The sequence below is a fragment of the Molothrus aeneus genome, chromosome 5, assembly GCF_037042795.1.
Source record: "Molothrus aeneus isolate 106 chromosome 5, BPBGC_Maene_1.0, whole genome shotgun sequence".
NCBI lineage: Eukaryota > Metazoa > Chordata > Aves > Passeriformes > Icteridae > Molothrus > Molothrus aeneus.
The window spans coordinates 68,958,313-68,985,848 of NC_089650.1; the positions used below are offsets into that span (position 1 = coordinate 68,958,313).

Below are 27,536 nucleotides of genomic sequence, written 5' to 3' on the forward strand. Positions count from 1 at the left end.
ACAGGGAGAATTCCCTGTTTTCCAGAGGGGGAATTCTGCAGCAGTTTTGGGGAGCCCTTAAACCACCAGGAATGACCAAAATTCCAGACTCCTCTGGCATGGTGGGCTGCATCCTCAAGCAAGTTCATCTTGGATTTAGGAGCCTGGAGATCAGGGTTGGATGCAGCTGAAATCTGATTTTCCAGGCTTTTTCTCCCGGATTAATTGAAGTGGGAAGTTTCTCCTGCTTTTATCCCAGCACCAACATTACCATTTGGGCTTCATTGCCTCAGGTTGATACTGGGAAAGGAGGGGCAAAGCTGAACTCTCAGCATTAGAGAAGAAATGAAGGAATTCAAGGACTTATGGATTTCAATCCCAATTTTCCAAGCCAGGAGGAGCCTTTTCAGCAGGAGAAAAGCTTTTCCTGGCACTGAGGGTGGGTGGGAGCGTCACCCTCAGGTGGCCCCAGCTCCAACCTCTTTCCCTCTGCAGGTGAGGGGCTCTCCAGGCTCTGTGCTGGCTTCCAGGAACTCCCAGGAGCTGCTTCCCAAGGGAAATGTCGTGTGCCCACATCCAGATCCTTGTCCTGGTGGTGGCCACGGGGCCCTTCCGAGCTGGGGCTGCTCATGAAGGTGAGTGACAAGTGACACCTGGGTCACCACGGGTGCGGCACCTGGGGTGTTTTGGGGAGGAAAATCCCTTTTCCAAGCAGATTTTCCTGGATCCACTCATGGATCTGTCAGGGTGGAGCTGTGGTGCCTCTAATTCCTGCTCAGGATCCTCCTGGGTTGGGATCGTGTGGATAACAGAGCGCCTCCGAAGGAATTCAGAACTTGTAGGGATGAATCCTCTCCCTGTGCTGGCAGGAATTTCCTCCTGGAATTCCTGCCCCGAGCAGAGATGAGACACAAGGGCAGGAGGACCCTGCAGAGAAGATCCTCAGAGGAATTCCTGCTCTGGGATTGAATTCAGGCCTGAATTCCTGCCCTGGGATTGAGTTCAGGCCGGAATTGAGGGCCTGAATTCCTGCGCTGGGATTGAATTGAGGGCCTGAATTCCTGCGCTGGGATTGAATTGAGGGCCTGAATTCCTGCGCTGGGATTGAATTGAGGGCCTGAATTCCTGCGCTGGGATTGAATTGAGGGCCTGAATTCCTGCGCTGGGATTGAATTGAGGGCCTGAATTCCTGCGCTGGGATTGAATTGAGGGCCTGAATTCCTGCGCTGGGATTGAATTGAGGGCCTGAATTCAGGGCCTGAATTCCTGCTCTGGGATTCATGGAGAGGTCAGGGCTCTGCTCAGTGTCCTGCCTCTGCTCCAGAGGAAAGTGGGGAGAAAGGGAAAACAAATCCACTCTGAATTCCAAAACCTGGTTCCAGCCACCACATGGGAAATGGGAGAGGGAAAACCTCAAGGAAGCCTTGAATCCTTCTCCTGGTTTTTAGGGAGTTGGGATGGCACAAGGATTTGCCTCCCCAGCTCCATGCAGGCCCACAAAGACCTTTTGGGGATGAGGGGCTGGATCCAAAAAGCAGGAGGAAAAGGAATTCCAGGGAAGAGTCTCATGGATGTATTTTTGGTCTCATGGGGGGAGATCCTTGGGAGCATCCCCCAGAGCTCCCAGGATTGTCCCAGGCTGGGTGGGATCCTCCTTTTTCCAACAACCCCCTGGTTTGGAGGTTCAGATCCATCTAGATCCATTAAATTCAACAAGGAGTTAATGGAATCTTCAGCATCAGCTTGGAAATTAGCTTAATTAAGCTGCTGTCCATCAATTAACCAAGGAACTTGACTCTGGTGCTGTTTAATTCCGGGCTGGGAGCAGGGTAATAAATCAAAGTTTGGAGATGTCTCTGGCACAGCTGTGATGAATGGAACGGGATGTTCATGGAAAATTCCCACTCCCACCCTATCCCCCTGTGATTGATAGAGCTGTCCAGGGTGGGATTTCCTCCAGAAGGTACCAATCCAAATATCTTTAACATCCCACATTTCCCATGACAGCTCCGGGTGCCTGATCCAAGCAGGAATTCTGAGGTTTTGGGAAATTTTTGGCCCCCCTAAAAAAAAAAATAAAAAACTGAAAGCCCCCAGAATGAGCTGGGATTGTCATGTTTATAGGGGAAAGGGCACCATCCCACCCTTTGGAATCCCTTATTTGTTGTTTTCCTCCTCATTATCCCCGGATGCAAATGAGGGTGGGGTGAGGAAGCCTCTCAAAAACCAGCATGGATGGAGGAAGCTCTGCCATGGACAGGGACCTTCCACTGTCCTGGGTTGTCCTGGCCCTGGAGACTTCCCAAGATGGGGCATCTCTGGATGAGAAGCTTCTCCTGGGTCCGAACATCCAAATGAAGGGTTAGGAGGAAATTAAGGAGAACACAACACTCTGGGAAGCACCGAAGAATGGTCTCTCCGTCTCCTTCCCTTGGGTGTCCTGGGAATTCGGGCGGTTCTGGGGGTGTCCCTCACTCCATGGTGTGGGATGAGCCTCCCTGTCTGTCCCTCTTGTCCCCCAGCTTGCAGGACAGCAGAGGTGTCCGAGGTCCTGTTCCTGGTGGGGCACTCGGAGGGAAGCGCAGGGAAGGAGAGCTCCCGGCTGCTCCAGGATTTCATCGGGAGCGTGGCCAGGTCCTTCGAGAGCGCGGGGACGCGGACAGGAGGAGTCCAGCTGGGCCTGGCTCTGTATGGGGAGACACCAAGGTGGGTCTGAGCATCCTCCTCCAGCCACCTCTGGGGTCCAGCTCGTGGGTGAAGCGCTTCTGCAGCTCTGGGGAACCTCTGAGCAGGAGCTGGACCCTCAGCAGAGCCAACCAGAGGTGCTTGGCCACAGGGAATTCTTTCCGGGCCGGAAGGATGGGTTTAACACCCAAATTCCGAGTTCAGGGCAGGAAGGATGGGTTTAACACCCAAATTCCAAGCTTTAGGTCCTTGGTCGTGGTACCAGGATCTGGGGCTCATTCCCTGCACTACCCTGGCCACTGTGAGGAGAACTTTCTGGGATGAGTTAAATCCATGGAATGGTTTCGGTGGGAAGGGACCTTAAAGACCATTTCATTCCAGCTTTTGTGGGCAGGGACGCCTTCCCCTATCCCAGGCTGCTCCAAGCCCCATCCAGCCTGGCCTGGGACACTTCCAGGGATCCAGGGGCAGCCACAGCTTCTCTGGGCAACTGGAAAAAAGTAAATTTCAATGTTATTGCTGGTTATGGCCATTTTCAGTGCACCCCCTGCTCTTTATTCCCCCATCTCCCATTCCCAGGATGAGCGTGGAGCTCACAGATTACGCGACCATCAGAGAAAGGCTGGATGCAGCTCAGGATCTCTCCTCCAAAGGCAGCAGCCTCCAAACAGGCTCAGCCCTGGCTTTTGCAGCTCAGGCCTTGGCCCACCAGGACACCCTGAGACGGGAGGCAGCAAAGGTGGGCGAGCTCCCGAGGCGTTGTCCAGGGAGCAGCTGGGTCATCCCAGAATCATGGAATGGGTTGGGTTGGAAGGGAATTCAGAGATCATCCAGTTCCACCCCTGCCATGGCAGGGACACCTCCCACTGTCCCAGGCTGCTCCAAACCCCATCCAGCCTGGCCTTGGGCACTTCCAGGGATCCAGGAACAGCCACAGCTTCTCTGGAAATTCCATCCCAGCCAGGAATTTCTTCCCAAGGTCCCACCCATCCCTGCCCTCTGGCAGTGGGAAGCCATTCCCACTTTCTCCCAGCGCTCCATGATCTTGCAAGTTGTCCCTCTCCACAGGGAGGAATTCTTTCCTAGTATCCAATCCAAACCTTTGAGAGCTGCTCATGAGGACTTGTAGGGATGAATCCTCTCCCTGCGCTGGCAGGAATTTCCTCCTGGAGCTCCTGCTCCAAGCAGAGATGAGACACCAAGGGCAGGAGGGCCCTGCAGGGAAGATCCTCAGAGGAGCAGCTCATGGCAATGATTCCATGGGAGCCTCCTCAGAGGTGTGGGGTTTGTGAAGGATTTCATTCCGAGAGAGGGATTTCATGGATGCAAAACCCCACAGCTCCCATTGTGACCCCCCTGATGTCGCGCCCGTTTCTTCCCTGGCTGTTATCCCAACCCTTGCAGGCGGTGGTTCTGATCACGGATGGGAAATCCAGCGATTCCGTGGAAGAGGGAGCCCGGATCCTGCAGGATGGGGGGGTGACAGTGTTTGCTGTGGGTACGTGTGGCCACCAAGTCCTCTGTGAGACCAGCCCTCGTTCTTCTCCTGTGTGACCGACCCTCGTTCTTCTCCCCAGGAACCATTCTTGGTTCACCACACCCTCTTCCTGAAAACTGCTCCCATCCCCAGGCTCAGCCTTTCCCGCAAGTCCAGGAAAATTGCTGTGTTCTTGGATATTTTTGTTGTTGTTGTTGTTAAAAACTGATTTATTCAGTGAGAATCTGTGATTTTGTACCTGTCAAAGCCACTTGGGAATTCAGAGAGGGTTCGATAAATGGTTCCATAAAAGTCAAAATGTTTTGATGTCACATTTAGAGAAAAAAAAAATTGAAAATGCTTTTACTTCTGAAGTTTTCTCTTAAAGGGACTCAGAGATTGACTCAAAAATGTCCCTCGGGATAATTCCATGAGTGAGGAAGGGTTCCACTGCTCCCCCCATCCCCAAGAGTGAAATTCCACCAGCCAAATCCTTCCCTTCCCCAAATATCCCAGGGAATGACAGGAATGCTGGTGGGATTTTGATACAAAGAGCAGCCAGGTCGATTTGAACCAATGTGAGATGGAAATTGGGGAAGGATTTGTTTGTTGGGTGGGTTGTTCCCCCTTTTTGTTTTTTTTTCAACCACAGGAAGACCCTGGAATTTTCAAACAGCCTCCCAAAATCCCAAATCAGCGCAGGAATGTCTCTGTACCCAATGGGAAGGACAAGGCCAGATCCTGCCCTGTTCCTTTTTTCCCCACCTCTCAGCCCATTACCAGCACTGAGACATCTCTATGGTACCTCTGGAGAAATCCTGACCTCTTTTCCCTGCTGGAAGAGGCTTCCTCTGCTTCCCCCATCCAGCTTGAGGCTCCATTCCTTCTTCCCTCCTCTTCCTTGGCAGCACAACCCAAAATTGGTGTCAAACTCAAAGCCCAGCACGTTGCTCCCCCTTTCCAAAGCCTGGCCTGCCCCGTGGATGGTGTTTGATGTCCTCTTTCCCTCCCCTAGGGATCAAGGATGCTGACAAGAACGAGCTGGGCAGGATTGCTTCAGATCCCACCGCGGAGCACCTGCTTCACGTGGAGGATTTCCAGCTGCTCCCAGACGTGGCTCCCAAACTCTCTCGGAGGCTCTGCTTCACCGCCTCAGAGCCACCACGTCCTGTCAAGCACAGGGTGCAAGGTGTGTCCGGGTTCTCCCCTGATCCTGCTTTCCATCTGCTTAAACCAGCCTCTGGGTGTGCTTCCATGGGGATGAACTTCCCATGTCCCTCTGAGGGAGCTGGAGGGGTTGGGTGATCCCAGAGGAGCAACCAGCTCCTGCTTGGGGACAGTGATCCTGGGTGTTTTTCTTGTGGCCGCCTCTCCATAGTTTGTTTGGGGATATCAGATCCTGGTATCCCTATTTTTTTGATTTTTTTTTTGAGGGATACCAGATCCTGGTATCCCTATTTTTTTAGGGGTATCAGATCCTGGTATCCCTATTTTTTGATTTTTTTTTTTTAAGGGATACTAGATCTTGGTATCCCTATTTTTTTATTTTTTAAAGGGATACCAGATCCTGGTATCCTTATTTTTTGATTTTTTTTTAAGGGATACTAGATCTTGGTATCCCTATTTTCTTATTTTTTTAAAGGGATACCAGATCCTGGTATCCCTATTTTTTGATTTTTTTTTTTAAGGGATACCAGATCCTGGTATCCCTATTTTTTTAGGGGTATCAGATCCTGGTATCCCTATTTTTTGATTTTTTTTTTAAGGGATACCAGATCTTGGTATCCCTATTTTTTGATTTTTTTTAGGGATATCAGATCCTGGTATTCCTATTTTTTGATTTTTTTAGGGATATCAGATCCTGGTATCCCTATTCTTTGATTTTTTTTTTTAAGGGATACTAGATCTTGGTATCCCTATTTTTTGATTTTTTTTTTTTTAAGGGATATCAGATCCTGGTATCCCTATTTTTTGATTTTGCTGCTGGATCAAACAAAAGGAGCAGCGATGGGATGGAGCAGCATTTCTGCTCCTTGGGGTATTCCGTTGTGGGATTGTCACAGGGAATTCTGGCAGCACAGCTTGGGGTCTGAGGAAGAACTCCATTCCCTGCTGAAGATCCAAAGAGGTCTCCAAATATATTTCCAAAGAGATCCTGACACTGCAGTGAATCCAGAGGTGATGGCACTGAATTCCTGCCCCTTCTTGGCTCAGGAGCTCATGGGAAGCTGAGTTCAAAGCTTGGGGTAGAAATGGGGAGAACTTCACCTGAGGCTTTAAAGGGTCTCTTTTTTCTCTTTTTTTTTTTTTTTTTTTTTTTTGGGCCTCTTCTGTGGTTCTGCAGCACTTCAGGGCTCCCTGTGACATTCCATGGAAAATCCAGGCTTCCTGGGACATTCCATGGAGAGTCCAAGCTTCCTGGCAGATTTCTCCAGCGTTGGGAAGGAGTAGGGCAGGGAGGAGCTGCTGCCCCTTGCATTAACCAGGTGTTCACTGGGGAAGTGTAACCAAAAAAAATTTTGGTTTCTTGATTTGTGCTGTCGAAAAACTGGCCAAAAAAAAAAAAAATTCCTGCTGGATCATCTCCTGTCTGGAAACAGACCCCAGGTGTCCCTGTTCTCCCAACCTGAGTGACACCCATGGCTTTCTCTTGTGGAATGCGTTGACTCCATCCACGAACTTCCACACGTGGTGGAATCCAATCCAAACTCTTCCCTTTGTGCTCTTGCAGCTGAGCAGATCCTGGGCCCTCGGGAGCTGCGTGTCAGCGAGCACAGCCACAGCTCCCTGAGGCTCTCGTGGGTGGCAGCCACGGGCAGGGTGACAGGGTACCACGTCCACGTCCACCCCTCGCTGCCACTGGGGCAGCCGGAGCACCAGAGACAGGTAGGGTCATGTTCCCGTGTTACAGTTCCCAGTGTTGTGGGGTCATCCCATGCGGAGGGCACAGCCCAGTTAGGAGGTGACACCGTGTCCCACAGCCGTCCTGGTGACAGCGGGATTGGCAGGAATTCCTGAGGGTTGAAGTGGAGGTGTGGATCCACCGGTTTCAGTCCCCAGTGTTGGGGTTCAGTTCCCAATGTTGTGGGGTCACCCCATGTTGAGGGCACAGCCCAGTTGGGAGGTGGCACCATGTTCTTCAGACATCCTGGGCACAGCAGGATTGGTGGGAATTCCTGAGGGTTGAAGTGAAGGTGTGGATCCACCATGGGATCCACCAGTTTCAGTCCCCAAAGTTGGGGTTCAGTTCCCAGTGTTGTGGGGTCATCCCACATTGAGGGCACAGCCTGGTTAGGAGGTCACTCCATGTCCCACAGCCGTCCTGGGCACAGCAGGATTGGCAGGAATTCCTGAGGGTTGAAGTGAAGGTGTGGATCCACCATGGGATCCACCAGTTTCAGTTTTCAGTGTTGAGGTCCAGTTCCCAATGTCGGGTTTCAGTTCCCAACATCCAGAGGTTCATCCCATGTTGAGGGCACGGCCCAATTAGGAGGTCACACCACATCCCTCAGCCATCCTGGACACAACAGAATTGGCAGGAATTCCTGAGGCTTGAAGTGAAGCTGTAGGTCCACCATGGGATCCACCAGTTTCAGTTCCCTATGTTGGGGGTTCATCCCATGTTGAGGGCACAGCCCAGTTGGGTGGTCACTCCATGTCCCACAGCCATCCCGGTGACAGCGGGATTGGCAGGAATTCCTGAGGGTTGAAATGAAAGTGTGGATCCACCAATTTCAGTCCCAGTGTTGGGTTTCAGTTCCCAAAGCTGGGTTTCCTTTCCTAATGTTGTGGGGTTTTTCCATGTTGATCCCACAGCCTGGTTAGGAGATGGCACCATGTCCCTCAGCCATCCTGGTCACAACAGAATTGGTTTAAATTCCTGAGGGTTGAAGTGAAGGTGTGGATCCACCATGGGATCCCCCAGTTTCAGTTCCCAGTGTTGTGGGGTCATCCCATGTTGAGGGCACAGCCTGATTAGGAGGTGACACCACATCCCTCAGCCATCCTGGGCACAGTGGAATCAACAGGAATTCCTGAGGCTTGACATGAAGCTGTAGATCCACCATGGGATCTGCCAGTTTCAGTTCTCAATGTTGCGGCTCGGTTCCCAATGTTGAGTTTCCTTTCCCAGTGTTGTGGGGTCATCCCATGTTGAGGGCACAGCCTGGTTAGGAGGTGACACCATGTCCCTCAGCCATCCTGGTCACAATGGAATTGGTGGAAATTCCTGAGGGCTGGAATGAAGGTGGAGATTCACCATGGGTGTGGATCCACCACGGGATCCGTAAGTTTCAGTTCCCAAAGTTGGGGGTTCATCCCATGTTGAGGGCACGGCCGGGTTAGGAGGTGGCACCACATCTCTCAGCCATCCTGGATCCTTCAGCCTCATCCCTCAGCCATCCTGGGCACAGCGGGATTGGCAGGAATTCCTGAGGATTGATATGAAGCTGTAGATCCTCCATGGGTGTGGATCCCCCGTGGGATTCACCAGTTACAATTCCCAGCGCTGGGTTCCAGCTCCCAATTTTGGGAGGTCATGCTGGGTTAGGGGGTGGCACCCAACCTTCCCGATATCCAATCCTTTCTCTCCTTGTCTTTATGATGCCACCACTCCATCCTATCCAGTCTCTCTGGCAGCATCTCCTGCTCCTCCTGCTGCCAGGGCTGTTCATTTTGGTGAGATCTCCGTGGATTTTGGGATTTTCCATGTCCTTGTGTGAGGGATGCTGCCGTGTGCTCCAGCTCATCCCACACAGCACAAAGTTTGGGAGTAACATTGAAGGGCAGAAGATACTTGCCCTAAAAGCTTTGATTCCTAATAATAGAACAAAGCTATGAAAGCTTAAATTATTAAGGCGGAGATTATTAATTGTATTAATTATTAAAATTGTATTTAACTGGAATGATCATCCTTGGCAGCTTCTGTGTTTTCCCTGTTATTATGAGATCCTGGAGTTCTGTTTCCATCTCCTGCCCTCAGGTTACATCAAAAATTCCTTCTCTGAGCTTAAAAAGGAACTTTCTTGGTTGTTTTCCCTTCATTTTCTTCAAAGGAATTTGAGATCACCTTTACCCTTAATGCACTCTCCACGCTCTATTTCCCGGGTTATTCCACAATTTGAGGATCACAACATCTGGGTGAGGGTTTTAAGAGGCTCCCGCTCCTGGAAGTCACCTCGAGCAGGTGTGGAGGGTGGCCTGATCTTCTGCTGTGGGCGTGACACCGGTGTCCCTTGTCCCCCTGTGTGGCAGATGGAGGTGGACGGGGACACCACCACGGTGCTGGTGACAGATCTGAAGCCCAGCACCAAATACGTGCTGACGGTGAGGGCCAGCTACGGAGGGGCCCTCGGGGAGCCAGCAGCCACCAAAGGGAAAACGGGTGAGTGTCCCCTGGGCCAGCCCCGTGGGACTGAGGGAGGGATGAGGGACAGAGGGATGATTGAGGGATAATTGATGGATGGATGGATGAGGGACGGAGGGGATGGATGGATGAGGGACGGAGGGGATGGATGGATGGATGGATGAGGGACGGAGGGGATGGATGGATGGATGAGGGACGGAGGGGATGGATGGATGAATGAGGGGAGGATGGATGGATGGATGGATGGATGGATGGATGGATGGATGGATGGATGGATGGATGGATGGATGGATGGATGGATTGTGGGATGGATGGACGAGGAAGGGGAGAAATGGATGGTGGGATGGATAGCAGGATAGATGAATAGGGGGATGGAGACAGGGATGGAAGCATGAGGAATGGATGGATGGATGACAGATGGATGAGGGATGGATGGTGGCATGGGTTTGGAGCTTCAAATTTTATTAGAGAAGCTTCCAGTGAGTCCTGAGGTACAGGAAGCTCCTTGGCTTTCCAAACTCCTCCAAGAGGAAGCCTGGATGGGGCTGGATCCAATCCCAACCCCAGGCTGTCAATGCATTAAATCTAAGGAATTATAGAGGTGTGGTTGAACTTTGTCCAGGGATTAAAGATGGCAAACCAGGTTTATTTAGATTATATAAAATTTATGTTGAAATTTATGATTTCTTATGATAAATGAGTAGATTAAAAGATCTTAATCAAAATTATTTACTGCACAGTAGAGAAACTGAAACTACCAGGATAGGACAGAACAATGCACTTCATCAAAGTAATTATACTATAGTAATTATATTAAAGTAATTGTAATATAATTAGCAAACCCCCCCCCCCCCCCAATTATTGAGGTAGAGATTGATGTCACTCACCCAGACCAATGTCCAGGGGCAAATCTCTTCTGCTGACCCTCAAGGGGTGACTTTGAGGGGTGTCCCCACCAAAAGCAGGAATCTCCATTCCCAAGAAAGGACACGGGGATATGCCAGGAGAACGTTTGAAAGTGGGACTGGACTTTCATCACCTCTGCTTTCAGGGATTTTCACAGTTTAAGGGGTTCACTAATCCCACTCTGCTCCCGGGATGAAGCCCCAATCCTGCTTAGCCTGAGGGGTTTTGTGAAGAATTATTCCTTCCCTCCCTTCCCTCCCTTCCCTCCCTTCCCTCCCTTCCCTCCCTTCCCTCCCTTCCCTCCCTTCCCTCCCTTCCCTCCCTTCCCTCCCTTCCCTCCCTTCCCTCCCTTCCCTCCCTTCCCTCCCTTCCCTCCCTTCCCTCCCTTCCCTTCCTTCCCTCACCCCCTGCTATGTCTGGAATTGTTTGTCTTCTTGAGGGAAGGTCTCTGACAGGATGAATAAATAAAGGAGTGGCTTTGAGGGGTGTCCCCACCAAAAGCAGGAATCTCCATTCCCAAGAATGGACATGGGGATATGCCAGGAGAACGTTTGAAAGTGGGACTGGACTTTCATCACCTCTGCTTTCAGGGATTTTCAGAGCTCACTAATCCCACTCTGCTCCCGGGATGAAGCTCCAATCCTGCTTTGCCCGAGGGATTTTGTGAAGAATTATTCCTTCCTTCCTTCCCTCCCTGCCTTTTGTTCCCTCCCCTCACCCCCTGCACCGCCCGGAATTGTTTGTCTTCTCGAGGGAAGGTCTCTGACAGGATGAATAAATAAAGCTCCTCAATGAGGTTTGGCTCATCTGTACTTGCCAGCAAGAAGATGGAATGTCTTTATGGGTGGAAATAAAGCCATTTGATCTCTCCTCTTATTATCCCCAACACGAAGCCAGAGGCAGGAGCCATAAATCCGTCTGCCGTGGCTGGCTGGATCCAAATGGGCTCCTCTCCCTTGGAATTGTGGCCGTGGGAGCAAAGCAGGCTTTGATTCATGGCTTTGATTCCTGCCCAGTCTGCAAGAACTGCAGAGTTTCCCCTGCCCAGGGGAGATTTCCTCTGCTTGTGAAAGGATATTTCAGATCCCAACAGCAATCCCAGAGAAAACTCCCAAACTTTCTGCCCTGGGATGTTCTGTCCCTATTTTCCAGTGGAAAAAGAGTTGGTAGGGAGGGGGATTGTTGGTTTTAAGGAACCAGAGTTGGTGCTTCTCCTCTTTGTGTCTCTCTGTCCCTGAAGACAAAAGATTTTCCAAGGATCTTTTCCAGCATTCCAGCACTGCCACCTCCATTTCTGCCCTGTTTTTGTGTCCCCAAAGCTCCTGTGCCTCCAGTCACCAATTTCCGTGTGATAGAAGAAGGGCTTTTCAGCCTGAGGGTGGCTTGGACACCTCCCCTGGGCAAGCTGGAGGGCTACAAGATCTACATCCCCAGGGGTGAGTTTTATCATTTTTTTATTAATTTTATTAATTTTAATCCATTTTTAATTGATTCTTCTTATTTTTTTCTTGGTGTTTGCTTTATAAGGAGCAATGATCCAAGGGAAGGTGCTGTGAACTCCTGGCATGACTCTGGAAAGAGTTCCAGGATAGACATTTCCAAATATTGTGGTTCTTCCAGCATGGAGGAGAGTCCTTGGAAGGACTTTTCCTTGGAAGAACAAGCTGAGGATGACACTGTGAATTCCCTGTTTGCCCTGGCACATCCAGATGTTTTTCCCTCCCAAGTGCCTGCTCTGGTGGGGATTTGGGATGAGTTTGGGATGCCTCCCACTCCCCTCCGTGGGATCTGAGGGCTGGCACGGCACAGCCAGAATTCCACCACATGGATTGGGAGGCTCCAACCAGGCCCCCGAGCCGCCTCCGTGGTGTGATGACCTCCCTGGTGGGGTTTATCCTCCTGGGAAGGCTTCACTGTCCCTTTTCTCCTCAATTTTGCAGCCAGCAAGCCCGGGGTGACCTTCGAGCAGATCCTGCGGGGCGATGTCTCTTCCCACCTGCTGGAAAACCTGCAGGAGGACAGGGAATACAGCATCAGCATCTACGCCGTGTATCCTGAGGGCCCGAGCCAGCCCGTGGCTGCTCTGGGCAGGACATGTAAGAGCTGAGGGGTCATCCCTTTTGTCCCCACCGTGGTTGGCCCCTTTTGTCCCCAGCTGTCCTGTCCCCACCTCGGAGTTGGTGCACTCACGCACCAGGATCTTCCCAATTCCATCCTGACTCTTCCCTCATGGACATGGACATCCTCAATGCCATCCCAAAGTTTGGGGGAATGTGGGAGATGGTTTTCCCTCCTGTTTTGCACCCACACTTCACAAAGTTGGTGCTTGGGGATGTTTGGTCCTGGATGGTCACAGGTTGGGCTGTTCTCCCTCTGGTTTATGAGATGGTTTCAGCCCCTGGGCAGGAGCTCCTGGAAATCCCTCTCAGGGAACCATTAAGGCTGGAAAAACCCTCTAAGATCCCTGAATCCAACCGTCCCCACCTCAGAGTTGGTGCCCTCATGCACCAGGATCTTCCCAATTCCATCCTCACTCTTCCCTCATGGACATGGACATCCTCAATGCCATCCAAAGTTTGGGGGAATGTGGGAGATCGTTTTCCCTCCTGTTTTGCACCCACACTTCACAAAGTTGTTTGGTCCTGAACAGGGACAGATGGGAATGTTCCAGCTCTGGTTTATGAGATGCCCTCAGCCCCTGGGCAGGAGCTCCTGGAAATCCCTCTCTTGCAATCAATCATTAAGGCTGGAAAAACCCTTTAAGATCCCTGAATCCAACTGTCCCCAGCACCAGGATCTTCCCAATTCCATCCTGACTCTTCCCTCATGGACATCCTCAGTGCCATCCCAAAGTTTGGGGGAATGTTGGAGATTGTGAAGTGTGGGTGCAAAACAGGAGGGAAAACAAGGCTGTTTGGTCCCAAACAGGGGACAGGGACAGACTGGGCTGTTCTCCCTCTGGTTTATGAGATGCCTTCAGCCCCTGGGCAGGAGCTCCTGGAAATCCCTCTCTTGGCATCATTAAGGCCGGAAAAGCCCTCTAAGATCCCTGAATCCAACCATCCCCAGCCATGTCCCCAAGTGCCACATCCACGTGGCTTTGAAATCCCTCCAGGGATGTGACTCCACCACTGCCCTGGGCAGCTCTTCCAATGCCTGACCACCCTTTCCATCAAGAGGTTTTCCCCAAAATCCAACCTGAACCTCCCCTGGCACAGCTTGAGGCCATTCCCTCTTGTCCTGCCCCTCATTCCGTGGGAGCAGAGCCCAGTCCCACCCGGCCACCTCCCTTCAGGTGTTCCCTCCACCCAGGTGAGCCAGGGGAACATTGATGGACAAACAGCGGAGTGGATGCTCTGAAATTTTCTTCCCATCCTCCTTCCAGTGAAGCTCCTGCCTGTGGAGAACCTGGTGCTGCAGAACGAGACCACGGACACGCTCCAGGCCCGGTGGAGCCCTGTCCGGGGAGCAACGGGATACAGGCTCACCTGGACATCAGCAGGTATGGACGGGGTGGGATTCAGGCTCACCTGGACATCAGCAGGTATGGACGGGGTGGGATTCAGGCTCACCTGGACATCAGCAGGTATGGATGGGGTGGGATTCAGGCTCACCTGGACATCAGCAGGTACAGGGTGGGATTCAGGCTCACCTGGACATCAGCAGGTATGGATGGGGTGGGATTCAGGCTCACCTGGACATCAGCAGGACAGACAGGGTGGGATTCGGGCTCACCTGGACATCAGCAGGTATGGATGGGGTGGGATTCAGGCTCACCTGGGCATCAGCAGGAATGGATGGGGTGGGATTCAGGCTCACCTGGACATCAGCAGGAATGGATGGGGTGGGATTCAGGCTCACCTGGACATCAGCAGGTATGGAAGGAGTGGGATTCAGACTCACCTGGACATCAGCAGGTACAAGGTGGGATTCAGGCTGACCTGGACATCAGCAGGACAGGGTGGGATTCAGGCTCACCTGGACATCAGCAGGACAGACAGGGTGGGATTCAGGCTCACCTGGACATCAGCAGGTACAAACAGGGCTGGAGGTGTGTATCAGTGAGCAGGTCATGGAAAGGTGGGAGCTGTGAAATTCCCAAGGTGTTGGATGCACTTTGGATTGGATTGGATTGGATTCCATCTGTGTCCGGAGGGAACTGGGATTTTTTTGGGGGGGGGGTTGTAACCGGTGGAGTTTTCTCTGCCATGGATGCAAAATTTCCTGCTGTGGGCCTGCATGGAGCAGGCTTGTGGATATCCAACCTTGTTGCATGGAATTATTATTCCATGAGGAGCCTTGGAATAGCTGAGAGGAGCTGGGAAAGCCCTCCCTGCAGAGCTGCACAGCCCTGAGTGTATTTGGAGTCACCCCTTTTTTGGGGGGACAACTGAGTATGTGATTTTTGGGGGGACAGCCTAGAGGTGCCTGTGCTCGTGGCTTTTCTCTCTGCAGCACTAAAGCCAGGCTGCATCCCCCAGAATCCTCATTTTTTTGGGCAAATTTGGGAGTTTGGAGACAGATCCACCTTTTCAGCTGGAGCTTTTCCCCTGCCCTGAACCCAAAGATATTTTCTGTGCTGCTGGGACAGGGAGCAGGAGTGAGAAATTCCAGATTGATGGCAGATTTTGGCCTTGGGAGATGGATGTTTCTGGGGCTCAGGGGTGTCAGGACACCCAGGCTTTGAACCAAAACCACATTTTTCTCTCCCTCAGCTCCCCTGGTTATGGTGGAAGGAGACATCTCCACCAGAAAAGTGGGAGAACAGCTCCAGAGGTCACCAGGAGGGGAAAACCTTCCCAGGGAAGACATAAACCAGCTTTTATGGCTTTGTAATGAACCCAAACCTCAGCAGTTTGCTGTGCCCAATATCCCAGCTAGGGACAGAGCTCTGTCTGGGAATGGGGACACTGAGGGAACAGTGAGACAACCACAACACCTCCACCCCGGATTTCCAGCTGCTTGTGCATCCGGCACCAGCTCACCCCAATTCCAGGGGTGGAAAATCCCAAGGGCAGCCCCCCTTGGTCCGCTTCCCCAACCCCATCCCATCCCGGGATTAGGGGTGTGGTGACGGGATCCGGATCCTGCTGCACGGGAGGGGTTTGGTTTTACTCGTCCGGCTTTTAAAACCGGGATTAGATGAGCCCAAACTCTGGGTCCGCTTCCCAAACCCCGCCCCATCCCGGGATTAGGGATGTGGTGATGGGATCCGGACCCTGCTGCCTGTCCCAAGCACGGTGATGAGTTTGGTTTTCCTCGTCTGGCTTTTAAAACCGGGATAAAATGAGCCCAAACTCTGGGTCCGCTTCCCAAACCCCACCCCATCCCGGGATTAGGGGTGTGGTGACGGGATCCGGACCCTGCTGCACGGGAGGGGTTTGGTTTTACTCGTCCGGCTTTTAAAACCGGGATTAGATGAGCCCAAACTGGAGGTGGGGGATGTGGAGAGCAGGTGGGAAAAGGGGGATGGAGCTCCTGGTGCTGCTGGAACAGAAAATGGGGACGTGGCACCATCCAGTGACCAAAGGGGGAAAGGCGTTTTCCCTCTTTTAGAGGTTTTCCTCCACATCCTGCTGCCTGCCGCTGGGAATCGCGGGTGGATCCGCAGGAATTCGGGTTTAACTCTTCTCCTGCTGGGCAGCTTCACCCAGCTGAGCTGGGTTTAGCCCGCAACAAGGACATTAAAACTGGGCTTTGGGGCATCGCTGGCTTCAGCTCCTGCAGGGGAGGCAGGATGGCTCCAGCACGGAGTCACCAGGGCTGGGCAGGCTGTGGAACCTTTATGGGGTCGCTCCCAGACCCCAACATGCCCGGTTTGGGGTTTTCCTGGTTTTTGGCAAATCCTGAGTTGCCTCGGTGATTCCTGAGCTCTTCCCGGTGGATGTGGGTTATTTCCACCTGCACCCACCTGGGGTGGTCCCGGTAGGGTGGGCTGGGCCAGGGGACACGAGTGGGGACAGGGGACAGGGATTGAGCCAGGGGACACAGGCTGGGCCAGGGGACACGAGTGGGGACAGGGATTGAGCCAGGGGACACAGGCTGGGACAGGGGACAGGGATTGAGCCAGGGGACACAGGCTGGGACAGGGGACAGGAGCTGGGACAGGAGAGGAAGGAGAGGACAGGGGCTGAGCCAGGGGACACGAGTGGGGACAGGGGAGGACACGAGTGGGGACAGGGGACAGGAGCTGGGACAGGGGACAGGAGGTGGGACAGGGGAGGACAGGGACTGAGCAGGGGACATGAGTGGGGACAGGGGCTGGGACAGGGGAGGTCAGGGGCTGAGCCAGGGGACACGAGCTGAGCCAGGGGAGGACAGGGGCTGAACCAGGGGACAGGGATTGGGACAGGAGCTGGGACAGGGGACAGGGATTGAGCCAGGGGACACAGGCTGGGACAGGAGAGGGCAGGGGCTGAGCCAGGGGACACGAGTGGGGACAGGGGACAGGGATTGAGCCAGGGGACACAGGCTGGGACAGGGGACAGGAGCTGGGACAGGGGACAGGAGAGGAAGGAGAGGACAGGGGCTGAGCCAGGGGACACGGTTTGAGCCAGGGGACAGTGGCTGAGCCAGGGTACGCCATTCCCTTCACAGAGGGCAGCATCCAGGACGTGACCCTGGGCAGCTCCTACAGCTACTACATGATCCAGGGGCTGGAGCCGGGCATGGAGCACACAGTGACCATCAACCCCATCTTTGGGGACATTGAGGGACCGATGGTGACTGGCAAAGCCACCACGGGTGAGTGTCCTGCAGCAGGGGTGGCACTCAGCCCATGCAGACATGGGGGGTGCTGGCGCAGAGCTGGTGTCACTTCTGTCACTTCTCTGCATCGTTGGGTTTGGGGACGTCTTCGGAGCTGTTGGGACCTCGATGGAGCCGGGCATCTCTTCTGTCCTGCAGTGGCATCCAGCACTGTCCAGATGCTGAAAGTGAGCGAGATTTCCATCAACAGCCTCCTGGTGTCCTGGGATTCAGTCATGGGAGCCACCGGGTACCGGCTGGCCTGGGGCCCAACACCAGGTGAGATCCACCTCTGCTTTCCCTGGAATGGGAGAACCTCAGGAGTGCTGGGAGTGGGGCAGGTCCAGCCCATGAAGTGCTCCAAGCAGCCTCTCCCGCAATTCCAGAGCGTGAGCTGAAGCCAGGGATTATTCCTGGCCCTGAGGTGATGTCGTTATAGAGCACGACGCAGCACAAAGTGCCACGGCTCCATCAGAAGGGTGCAAGAGTGTGACCCTGTTCACAGGAGTTTTCAGATTGGGGAAGAGACGAGGATCTGACTCCATGTTTCAGAAGGCTGATTTATTATTTTATGATATATATTACGTTAAAACTATACTAAAAGAACAGAAGAAAGGATTTCATCAGAAGGCCGGCTAAGAATAGAATAGGAAGGAATGATAACAAAGGTTTGTGGCTTGGCTCTCTGTCCGAGCCAGCTGGGCTGTGATTGGCCATTAATTACAAACATCCAAGATGGGCCAATCACAGACCCACCTGTTGCATTCCAGAGCAGCAGATATCCATTGTTTACATTTTGTTCCTGAGGCCTCTCAGCTTCTCAGGAGGAACAATCCTAAGGAAAGGATTTTTCATAAAAGATGTCTGTGACACAAGAGAGATTTATTACAGCAACATGTTGCTTTTATACTTTGTCAGGATATTTACATTCACTTAACAGACACATTCACTGCCCATTGGTTATAGGAAAGAAACAAAGTTCTCAGTGGGTGATCAGGGAGTCATTCTGTGAGCCAGCTGGAGTCTGTATCTCTTAACTTTCCCTCCTCCATCACATCTCCATGGTGACAACCCTGGTGTCTTCCCCAGGAGAGATAAGGGGCTTTCCTTATCATCAGGAAGCCTCTGCTGGCTCACAAGAGCAGCACAGAATGTCTTTCCTACATGGAACCAACCTGGCCCCAGCCCCACACAGTGCGAGAGCCCAGGAAGGAGACGGGGAGCATTCCCAGATTCCTGTGCTCTCTGGATGTGAGATGGTTTGGATTCAGTCCCTCTCAACTGGTTTGGATTGTTCAGGTGTTAAAATTCCAAAATAAATAACCACAGGAAAACTCTCCTTTGCCCTGGTGGACGCATGGAATCCCAGCAGCACTGAGGCTGGAAAAGACCTCCAGGTCCAACCTGTGCCCAATCCCAACCTTGTGATGGAAGTGCCACATCCAGGTGTTCCTTGGACACCTTTAGGGATGGGCCCTCCAAACCTCCCTGGGCAGCCCCTTCCAATGCCTGACCACCCTTTCCAAAAGGAAATTGCTCCTGAATTGTCCTGGAGCAGGTGTCCTCCATGAGGAAATTCCTCCTGAATTGTCCTGGAGCAGGTGTCCTCCATGAGGAAATTCCTCCTGAATTGTCCTGGAGGGGGTGTCTTCCATGAGGAAATTCCTCCTGAATTGTCCCGGAGCAGGTGTCCTCCATGAGGAAATTCCTCCTGAATTGTCCTGGAGCAGGTGTCTTCCATGAGGAAATTCCTCCTGAATTGTCCTGGAGGGGGTGTCTTCCATGAGGAAATTCCTGCTGAATTGTCCTGGAACTTGTGTCCTCTGTGAAGAAATTCCTCCTGGATTGTCTCGTAACTTGTGTCCTCCAGCCGAGGGAACGCGGTGCATTTCCCAGGATGCCACGGAGCTGCTCTCCAGCCTCTTTCTTCTCTCTTTTCTCTCCCAAAGAGTTCTTTGGCAAGGACCGTCCCCGGCACCTGTCCCTGGGCAGGTCGGTGACGTCCCAGCAGCTCCGCGGCCTGGCCCCCGACACCGAGTACGTCATTTCCCTGTCCGTGCTCTTCGGGCCCGGGGAGGGCCCCGGCGTCACCACCTCGGCCAGGACAGGTGAGTGCAGGGGCAGGATGGAGGAGCTGCTACAGGACGTAACCTCTGAGTATCTGGTTCGACCTCGTGTGACCCTGACCAGGGCTGTCCCTGTGGTCTGGAAGAGCTTCGGGTTTGTAAGGTCCCAGATTGGTTGGGGTTGGAAAGTTTAGAAGGACTGGAGGAGTGGGAATGTTTGGAAGAAGTTGGAATGGTTGGAAGAGTTTGGAAAAGTTGGAAGAGTTGAAAGGGTTGGAATGTTTGGAAGAGTTTGGAAAAGTTGGAAGAGTTGAAAGGGTTGGAATGTTTGGAAGAGTTTGGAAAAGTTGGAAGGTTTGAAATGTATGGAAGGATTGGAAAAGTTTGGGAGGGTTGGAAAAGTTGGAAGGGTTGGAAAGGTTTGGAATGTTTGGAAGGGTTGGAAAGTTTGAAGAGTTGAAAGGGTTGGAAGGTTTGGAAAAGTTGGAAAGTTTAGAAGGGTTGTAAGAATGGGAAGGTTTGGAAGGATTGGAAAGTTTGGAAGGTTTGGAAGGGTTGGAAGCCCATCTTGTTCCAACATTTTCCACTATCCCATGTTGCCCATCCAAACTGGCCTTGGACGCTTGCAGGGATGGAGCAGCCACAGCTTCTCTGGGAAATCTGTGCCAGAGCTTCCCCACCCTCACAGGCAGGAATTCCTTCCCAAAATCCAACCTCCACCTGCTCTGGTTCAGTTTAAAGCCACTCTCCCTCATCCAAAGTCTCTCCCCAGTGGTGAAGTGCCCAATCTGAACTCACTGGTCTTCCAAATATCCTGAATTTCACACCAATATTGAGTCCTCAAAATTGTTAGGATCCATCTGAAAAAAAATGTGAAAAATAGGAAATCTGGGTAAAATCTGCTGTAGGAAACCATAGGAAGTTGAAGAGGGTGGGACATCCTAGTGCAGTCCTTTCTGCTTGGTGATAAGGGCTGTCCCCTTCCTAAAGAATTCCATAATTCCAAAGGAATCCTTCCGGGAGATCAGATTCCCTGGGCAAGAGGCAGCAGGTGCAAACCCTTTGTGTCAAATAGGGAAAGGTGATGGACAAACCTTGTCCCTGTCTCTCAAACTTCCGGGCTGCCCTGGGAGCAGGGAAGGGGCAGCGCTGCTGATCCAAAAGCAGAGGGGGAATTCTTGGAGAAGGTTCTGAAGTGGCAGCAGGTGACTGGAAACCCTGGAATACCACCTGGAGAAAGAGATCTGACCCTTGTGGGGAAGAGAACTGGGAATATTCCACAGCCAGGAGAGCTCTGGGTGGGTGTTTCACCTGGGGAACTGGGATATGGATCTCCTGAACTGACTCCATGGATCCCTGAACCGCCTGGCCTGGCCTCGGTCCCACTGGATCTAAGGCAGGACGAGCTCCTTCATCACCTCAAGGAGTGGTGTTTCTCCAGGTGAGGATGAGGAGACACCAAGGATAAACAAAGAGGCCATTTTTAACCCTTCTATACCATTTTTACTAATTAACATGTCAGTGATGAGCCTTCGGGCAGGAATCAGGACACTCCTGATGTTGTCCCCATCACCCTGGCCTGTCCTGGCCTTGCTCCCACTGGATCTAGGGCAGAACGTGCTCCTGGATGACCTCAGGGAGTAAAAAGTGGTGTCTCTCCAGCTGAGGATGAGGAGACACCAAGGACAAACGAAGACACCATTTTTAACCCTTTGACATAATTTTGACTCATTAACCCTTCGATATAATCTTGACTCATTAATGATGAGCCTTCGGGCAGGAATCAAGGCATTCCTGATGTTGTCCCCATCACCCTGGCCTGGCCTGGCCTGGCCTTGGTCCCACTGGATCTAGGGTAGAACATGCTCCTTGATGACCTCAAGGAGTGGCATCTCTCCAGGTGAGGATGAGGAGACACCAAGGATAAGCAAAGAGGCCGTTTTAACTCTTTTATACAATTTTGACTCATTAACCCTTCAATATAATCTTGACTCATTAATGATTAGCCTTCGGGCAGGAATCAGGACACTCCTGATGTTGTCCCCATCACCCTGGCCTGGCCTGGCCTTGGTCCCACTGGATCTAAGGCAGAACGTGCTCCTTGATGACCTCAGGGAGTGGCGTCTCTCCAGCTGAGGATGAGGAGACACCAAGGATAAGCAAAGAACTCGATTATATCAAAAAACTCTTGGATATAATTTTGACTCATTAATGATGAGCCCTTGGGCAGGAATCAGGGCTCTCCTGATGTTGTCCCTGTCCTGCAGCTCCTCTGGGATCAGTCTCCAACTTCAAGGTGACGTCCCACACCAGCACCAGCCTGTCCTTGGCCTGGAGTGCCACAGCCGCTGCCACCAAATTCAAACTCAGCTGGAGCCCTGTGGGAGCAGGAAAAGGTGAGCAGGGAAAGGACATTCCAGGCACCTTCCCAAATTCCTGACCCCACCTTGGGGGGTAGGAAAGAGATCCCACAGCTGGGAAACTTGGTCCTGTTGGAGGTCCTTCCTCCTCTTTGTTTTCCTGGTTTTATTTATGGAGATAATCCCCAGAGCTCTGGGCAGTGCAGCAATTTCCTTTGGAGGAAGGAAGAGAGCTCCAGGCTCTGAAATATCCCCGTTTTTCCAGGAAAACAGGTTGCCAGGACTCGGTACCTGGGCAGCCGAGTGCTGGCCCATCGGATTGAGCAGCTGGTGCCCAACACCCTGTACAGGGTCAGCGTCCGGGCTGTGTTCAGCAGGACCGAGGGGCCCGAGGTGATCCTAACTCACCTCACAGGTGAGTCCTGCTGGGAAAACGTGGAATTTTTCCTCACTCAGGGTCACCAAATGTGGTCGTGTTCGCATGGGTCCCAGGATGAGGGAAGAGATGGGAATCTTGACTCCATGTTTCAGAAGGCTGATTTATTGTTTTATTATATATATATATTATATTAAAAGAAAATTATATATTAAAACTACACTAAAAGAATAGAAAAAAGGATTTTATCAGAAGGCTTGAAAGGAAAGGAATGGAATGATAATAAAATCTTGTGACTGACCAGAGAGTCTGAGCCAGCTGACTGTGATTGGCCATTAATTAAAAACAACCACATGAGACCAATCCCAGATACACCTGTTGCATTCCACAGCAGCAGATAATCATTGTTTACATTTCATTTCTGAGGCCTTTTAGCTTCTCAGGAAAATAAGATCCTAGCAAAAGGATTTTTTCATAAAATATCATGGCGACAGAAAAAACCCTCCCTCAGTTTGGGAGGCAAAGCTTGGGTTGGTCTTGGGCGTGGGATTGGCCCAGTTGGTCAGAGCCTGGTGATAAAAACACCGAAGTTTTGGGTTCAATCCTCGTGTTCATCCACTTAAGAGCTGGACTCCACGGTCCTGGTGGATACAGCTCAGGATATCCTGTGGATGGTGGAGGCACGAGCAGCCCTCATTGCTTGGTGGCAACAATCCCTGGCTGTTCCCATGGGAGGGAGTGGACACATTCTTCTGGCATGTTGGACAATCCTGGATTTATCAACGCAATTCCCAGAGTTTTTTATCCAGAAGCACCTTTGGAATGCAGGAGCATCTCCGCAGGCACCACCCAGGGTCACTCACCAGCCTGCACTCCTGAGGTTTTGGGAATTCCTTGGATTGTTGTCACTACAGGACATGAAACAACACAAGCAAGGTGAAAAAAGGGAAGTTTATTTCCTGACTCCAACATTTATGGATTTCTAAAAGTGACAGTGGATTGGAGGGTGACAGTGCCACCTCCCCAATGACACTGGACAAACCAACAGTCCATCAAATTTCTCCTCCTCCATAAAAGAATGCAAAAGAATAAGTTACTTACAGAAAGTGTGTGAGAAAGTCTGTGACAAGAATGTAAACATCAGAAGGCTCAGAAAATCTTAAAAAATCAGGGCGACAGGTTGTGGCTCTGCCTCTTCCAACACGGAATTCTGGCTCCTTTCCGTGTCTTCTTCACCTGAGTCCATCTCAATGAGTTTTTCGGGGAATTTGAAGATGTGTCTGGATGATCCATCCTCTTCTGGAGTTCTTTTCGTGTCCCTCTGCGTGTCACCAGTTTGGTGTGGGTGGTGAGAGATGTGGATGAGGTTCCTCAGCTTGGATTCCATGGATCCATTAGGAATTTCAGCCTGACATCCTGGATAATGTTTGGAAAGTAGATATTGATATGAATGCCCAAACTTTTCTCCTCCACCACAGCTTGAAGGCATGGTGCTGCTCCGAGATTGAGCTGAAATCTTATCCTGGTTCGTTTTTCCAGCTCCTTCTGGAGATTCCAACCCCATCCCGACCATCCAGGACCTGCGGGTTACCGACACTGGTGTCAGCACTTTGAAGCTGGCCTGGAAAAGGCTTCCTGGGATAAGTCACTACAAGATATCCTGGGAGCCATCCAATGGTAAGAATCCCAATCCTCAGACAGGGAGCACAAGGAACCCACAAAAATGGGGGAGTTTGGCTCAGGAAATTCCTTTTTCCATGGGTGGTTGGGGTAGGTTGGGGGCTTCAATGGCTACAGGGACAGGCCGAACTCCTCTAAACCAGATCTGAGCTAAGCTTTAGGCTCTAACCAAGGATATAAATATAGTTAGGACTTGGGAATTCCAAGAATTAATTCCTTTCCACATTTGTGACCAGATCTCTCCTCTGCCTGTGCCTCAGTTTCTGTGGTGGTGTTCACAGGGGTCCCAGGACAAGGGAAGAAACAAGAATCTGACTCCGTGTTTCAGAAGGCTGATTTATTATTTTATTTTATAGATTATATTAAAAGAAATGATATATTAAAACTACACTAAAAGAATAGAAGAAATGATTTCATCAGAAGGCTTGAAAGGAATAGAAAGGAATGGAATGATAACAAAATCTTGTGACTGACCAGAGAGTCTGAGCCAGCTGGACTGTGGTTGGCCATTAATTAGAAACAACCAACATGGACCAATCCCAGATGCACCTGTTGCATTCCACAGCAGCAGATAACCATTGGTTACATTTTGTTCCTGAGGCTTCTCAGGAGAAAAGATCCCCACAAAAGGATTTTTTCATAAGATATGTCTGTGCCTCAGTTTCCCCGTGGGCAAAATGAGTCCCTAACTCTCCTCCCTGGCCAGACCCTGTCAGATGTGTGTGAAGCTGCTGTAACAATGGCTCTTAACACTTCCCTTTCCGTGGACACCACGGGTTTTTTGGCACGTCTCCTCTCAGGTGACTCGGAATCCTCCCAGCTGGTCCCAGCAGAGGCCGTTTCCTTCACGATTCCCAGACTGAAGGACAACACCACCTACACCATCTCCGTGTCTGCAGTGGGAAAGGGGCAGGAGGGACACCCCATGGTGCTCACGGCCAAAACCTGTGAGTATGGGATTCGTGGATCGGGATAAGAGCATCTCCATAGGGGAGCGAAAGAAAAAGAAATATCAACCAGTTTTGGTTGATGCACACCTCATTCCTGGAATTCCAGAATGTTTTGGGTTGGAAGGGGCCTTGAAGATCCTCCACTTCCAACACCTTCTGTAGGTTGCTCCAAACCCCATCCAACCCGACCTTGTTTCTTCTCAGATCCGACAAAAAAAAACAGACATTGATCCTTTCTCCTTATTATCAAGGAATATTGGTATTTCCCTGTCTTCCCCTGCCAATAATTTCCATTTTTGTGGCACATTATCTTGGAATTCCCTCTTTATGCAATATCTTGACCTTTTCCAGCAGGTAAAGGCCAACATCCCTCATGAGTTGTGCCAAAACGGGCAGGTTTGAGATTAAACCAAGGAGAAAATCAGGGGTGTGGAGCCAACACTGGGATTTCCGGGAGCATCTGGAAAAAAAAATCACCAGAAGAACTTCATTACCCATCCCAAAACCTCAAGTTTCAGTCGGTTTAAAGTCCAGACTGAAGATCTGGCAAAATTTCCCCCAAATCCCACCAAATGAGAACCTGGTCTGATTCAGCTGCTTGGAAAACACCTGAAGTGCTGAAGGATCTCCTTCCTCCCACCAGAATCACGGAATCTGGGAGGCAGAAATGCCCCCAAAGCCGTCTCCAGCCCCTAAGCTTTGTCCCTCGCTTTTCCGACAGTGGATTTGCCCAAAGTGATGGAATTCACCGTGCAGGAGGCCACGGATTCCAGCGTTTTGCTGTCCTGGAATTCCGTCCCTGGAGCATCCCTGTATTTGCTGATGTGGGGGTTGTCCTCAGGTAACGTTTGGGGCAGGAAGGAAACCCTGATTCATCTCCCGAGCTCCTCTGGATCCTGCTCAGCAGGAGAACCCTGGAGGTTTCCATGGCTTCCTTCATCTCGGCTTCTCCATTTCGCTGAAAAAGAGGGAAAATGGGAGCTGGAGGAGGCTCACAAAATGTCCCATTTGGCCATTGCAAAATCCTCATGGGGAGGACAAAAAGGAGGGGTGGGGAAAAGGAATTTCCTTTTTCCTCAGGAAAAAGGAAATTTGGCATTATCTGTGTCCCTTCCTGTCCATCAAATCCACCAAAAAAAAAGGTGGAGTTTTGTCATCCATAAAACCTCATTTTTATCTGTTTCAAATCTCTGCTCTGCTGTGAAGGGCTTTTAAAAATTCCTTAATCATTCCTCACCATTCCTTTTCCCAACTGATTTGGCTTTTCAGGATTTGCCCTTTTAAAGCACCGACTCCATGATTTTTTTTCCTGGAATGGACTAAAATCCTCTCTGAATTTGAAGTTGTCCCTGTGGCTTCAACCACAAACTTTTTTCTAAGATGAGTTCATGTCCAAAGTCAATAAAGAAACCAAATCCAGTGGAATTCCCTGTAATCCCTGCAGTGCTTTTGGAGCTACCAGGAGCATTAATTTTTTTTTTTTTTTTAAATTCCAAGGATATTTCAGGATTGGCAGCTCCATAACTTGCAGGTTGTGTCACTCAGGGTGAACCATCCCGTGACAGCAGCATTTTTTTTGGGGGGGATAAATATTATGGAAAAGCGGTTTGGTAATGGAACCTTTGGAGATCTCTGGAGTGATTTTAGTGATCCAAAGCAACTGTTCCCGTTCCTGTGCTATGCTGTTCAAGTATTGATCTGGAAGGATGCAGAAATCCCTGATTTCAGAGTTGCCAGGGAATCAGGAGTGGATAATCCCATGTCTGACAGTCCCCCTGTGCCCTCCCTCCATCGATCCAGCTGCAATGGGTTCATAAACATTGATTTCCCATCACCAGCAGATGAATCCTGACCCCACTTCTCCATAGGATAAAATCTATGCTCCTGAGTGAGTAATTCCAATTTTTCCTGGTTAATTATCCCAACTGCCAACACTGGGATTTAAATTTTGTTTGATTTAAAATTTGGCCCTTTTTTTTTTTGTCTTGATTAATTTTCCTTTATGCAACTTGATTTTTTTTTCCCTAAATAAACATTATTTTATTACACATTTTTCTTGCTCCTTTTTAAGCTCATTTAATGCCCTTTTCCCAGCTGATTCCACCCAGCCTGTCCCATAAAAAAATTGGATCCCTTCCTATTCCACTTGGGATCATTACACCTGTGGATCAGACTAAATAAACCAATTATGACTATTTTGATTCAGGGAGGGAAGAACAAGAGTTTAAGTCAAATTTCAAGAGGGATTTTACGATTTTATTTAAAGGAGGAAAACCTTCATTCCAAAAATTTTTGTGGAGAATTGAGAACAGCAAACTGGATTTGATCCTTGGAGATCTTTTCCGACCTTAATTCCATGAGTTGATGACAGTGGAACAGATTATTTGCACTGGTTTTAATTCTTGACATACAAACTGAGCTTTTTGGGTCATTTTTTTCTAAGGAAAATGGTATTTTGGGATAAAAAAGCTACAAATTCCGCTTTGAACAATGTCAAATTCAAAATTTATTATTTCTAAAGTAAAGCACTTAGGAAATAGCAGTCATTATTATGAGACTTTTTTCCCTATCATTATTTTAAATCAAAACTATGAATTGTGTGCAGCCAAATTTCTCAGTCAAGTTTGATTTTATTTTTCATCAAACTTTCCATTCATTCCCAGAAAATAATCTTATTTCTACCCATAAGAACCACTGGATAGAAATTGCTCTCTCAGCCTTGAGCACCAAATTCCCTCAATTTTTGCATAAATTGCAAATTTTCAATGCACAAAATCAACCTGATTTCATCTGGTTTAGGACCTGACCACTGCACTTTGTGAATTATTTGCTTTTGCCTCTTCTCCAAATCCCGGGAATCATCCCCAAATTCCTGTTTGCCAACAGTGACGCCACCAAAATGGGAATTACTCTGTTTTCCTGGCTCCCAGTCATGTTCCTCCTGT

General features: G+C 50.5%; 1 protein-coding gene across 1 annotated transcript in view; it reads left to right on the top strand.

Moving 5' to 3' along the window:
* Nucleotides 1-538: 538 nt before the first annotated feature.
* Nucleotides 539-27,536, top strand: part of LOC136557330 (collagen alpha-1(VII) chain-like) — a 95,873-nt gene continuing 68,875 nt past the window's right edge. Inside the window, exons 1-18 of the mRNA XM_066551065.1 lie at nucleotides 539-614; nucleotides 2,502-2,685; nucleotides 3,244-3,403; nucleotides 4,069-4,162; nucleotides 5,157-5,330; nucleotides 6,873-7,027; nucleotides 9,395-9,524; nucleotides 11,732-11,848; nucleotides 12,353-12,508; nucleotides 13,798-13,914; nucleotides 17,010-17,156; nucleotides 17,319-17,438; nucleotides 19,109-19,267; nucleotides 21,493-21,621; nucleotides 21,851-22,000; nucleotides 23,501-23,638; nucleotides 24,442-24,588; nucleotides 25,313-25,432. Coding sequence (XP_066407162.1) covers nucleotides 539-614; nucleotides 2,502-2,685; nucleotides 3,244-3,403; nucleotides 4,069-4,162; nucleotides 5,157-5,330; nucleotides 6,873-7,027; nucleotides 9,395-9,524; nucleotides 11,732-11,848; nucleotides 12,353-12,508; nucleotides 13,798-13,914; nucleotides 17,010-17,156; nucleotides 17,319-17,438; nucleotides 19,109-19,267; nucleotides 21,493-21,621; nucleotides 21,851-22,000; nucleotides 23,501-23,638; nucleotides 24,442-24,588; nucleotides 25,313-25,432 — 2,473 coding nt within the window. The remainder of the gene's footprint in view (nucleotides 615-2,501; nucleotides 2,686-3,243; nucleotides 3,404-4,068; nucleotides 4,163-5,156; nucleotides 5,331-6,872; nucleotides 7,028-9,394; nucleotides 9,525-11,731; nucleotides 11,849-12,352; nucleotides 12,509-13,797; nucleotides 13,915-17,009; nucleotides 17,157-17,318; nucleotides 17,439-19,108; nucleotides 19,268-21,492; nucleotides 21,622-21,850; nucleotides 22,001-23,500; nucleotides 23,639-24,441; nucleotides 24,589-25,312; nucleotides 25,433-27,536) is intronic.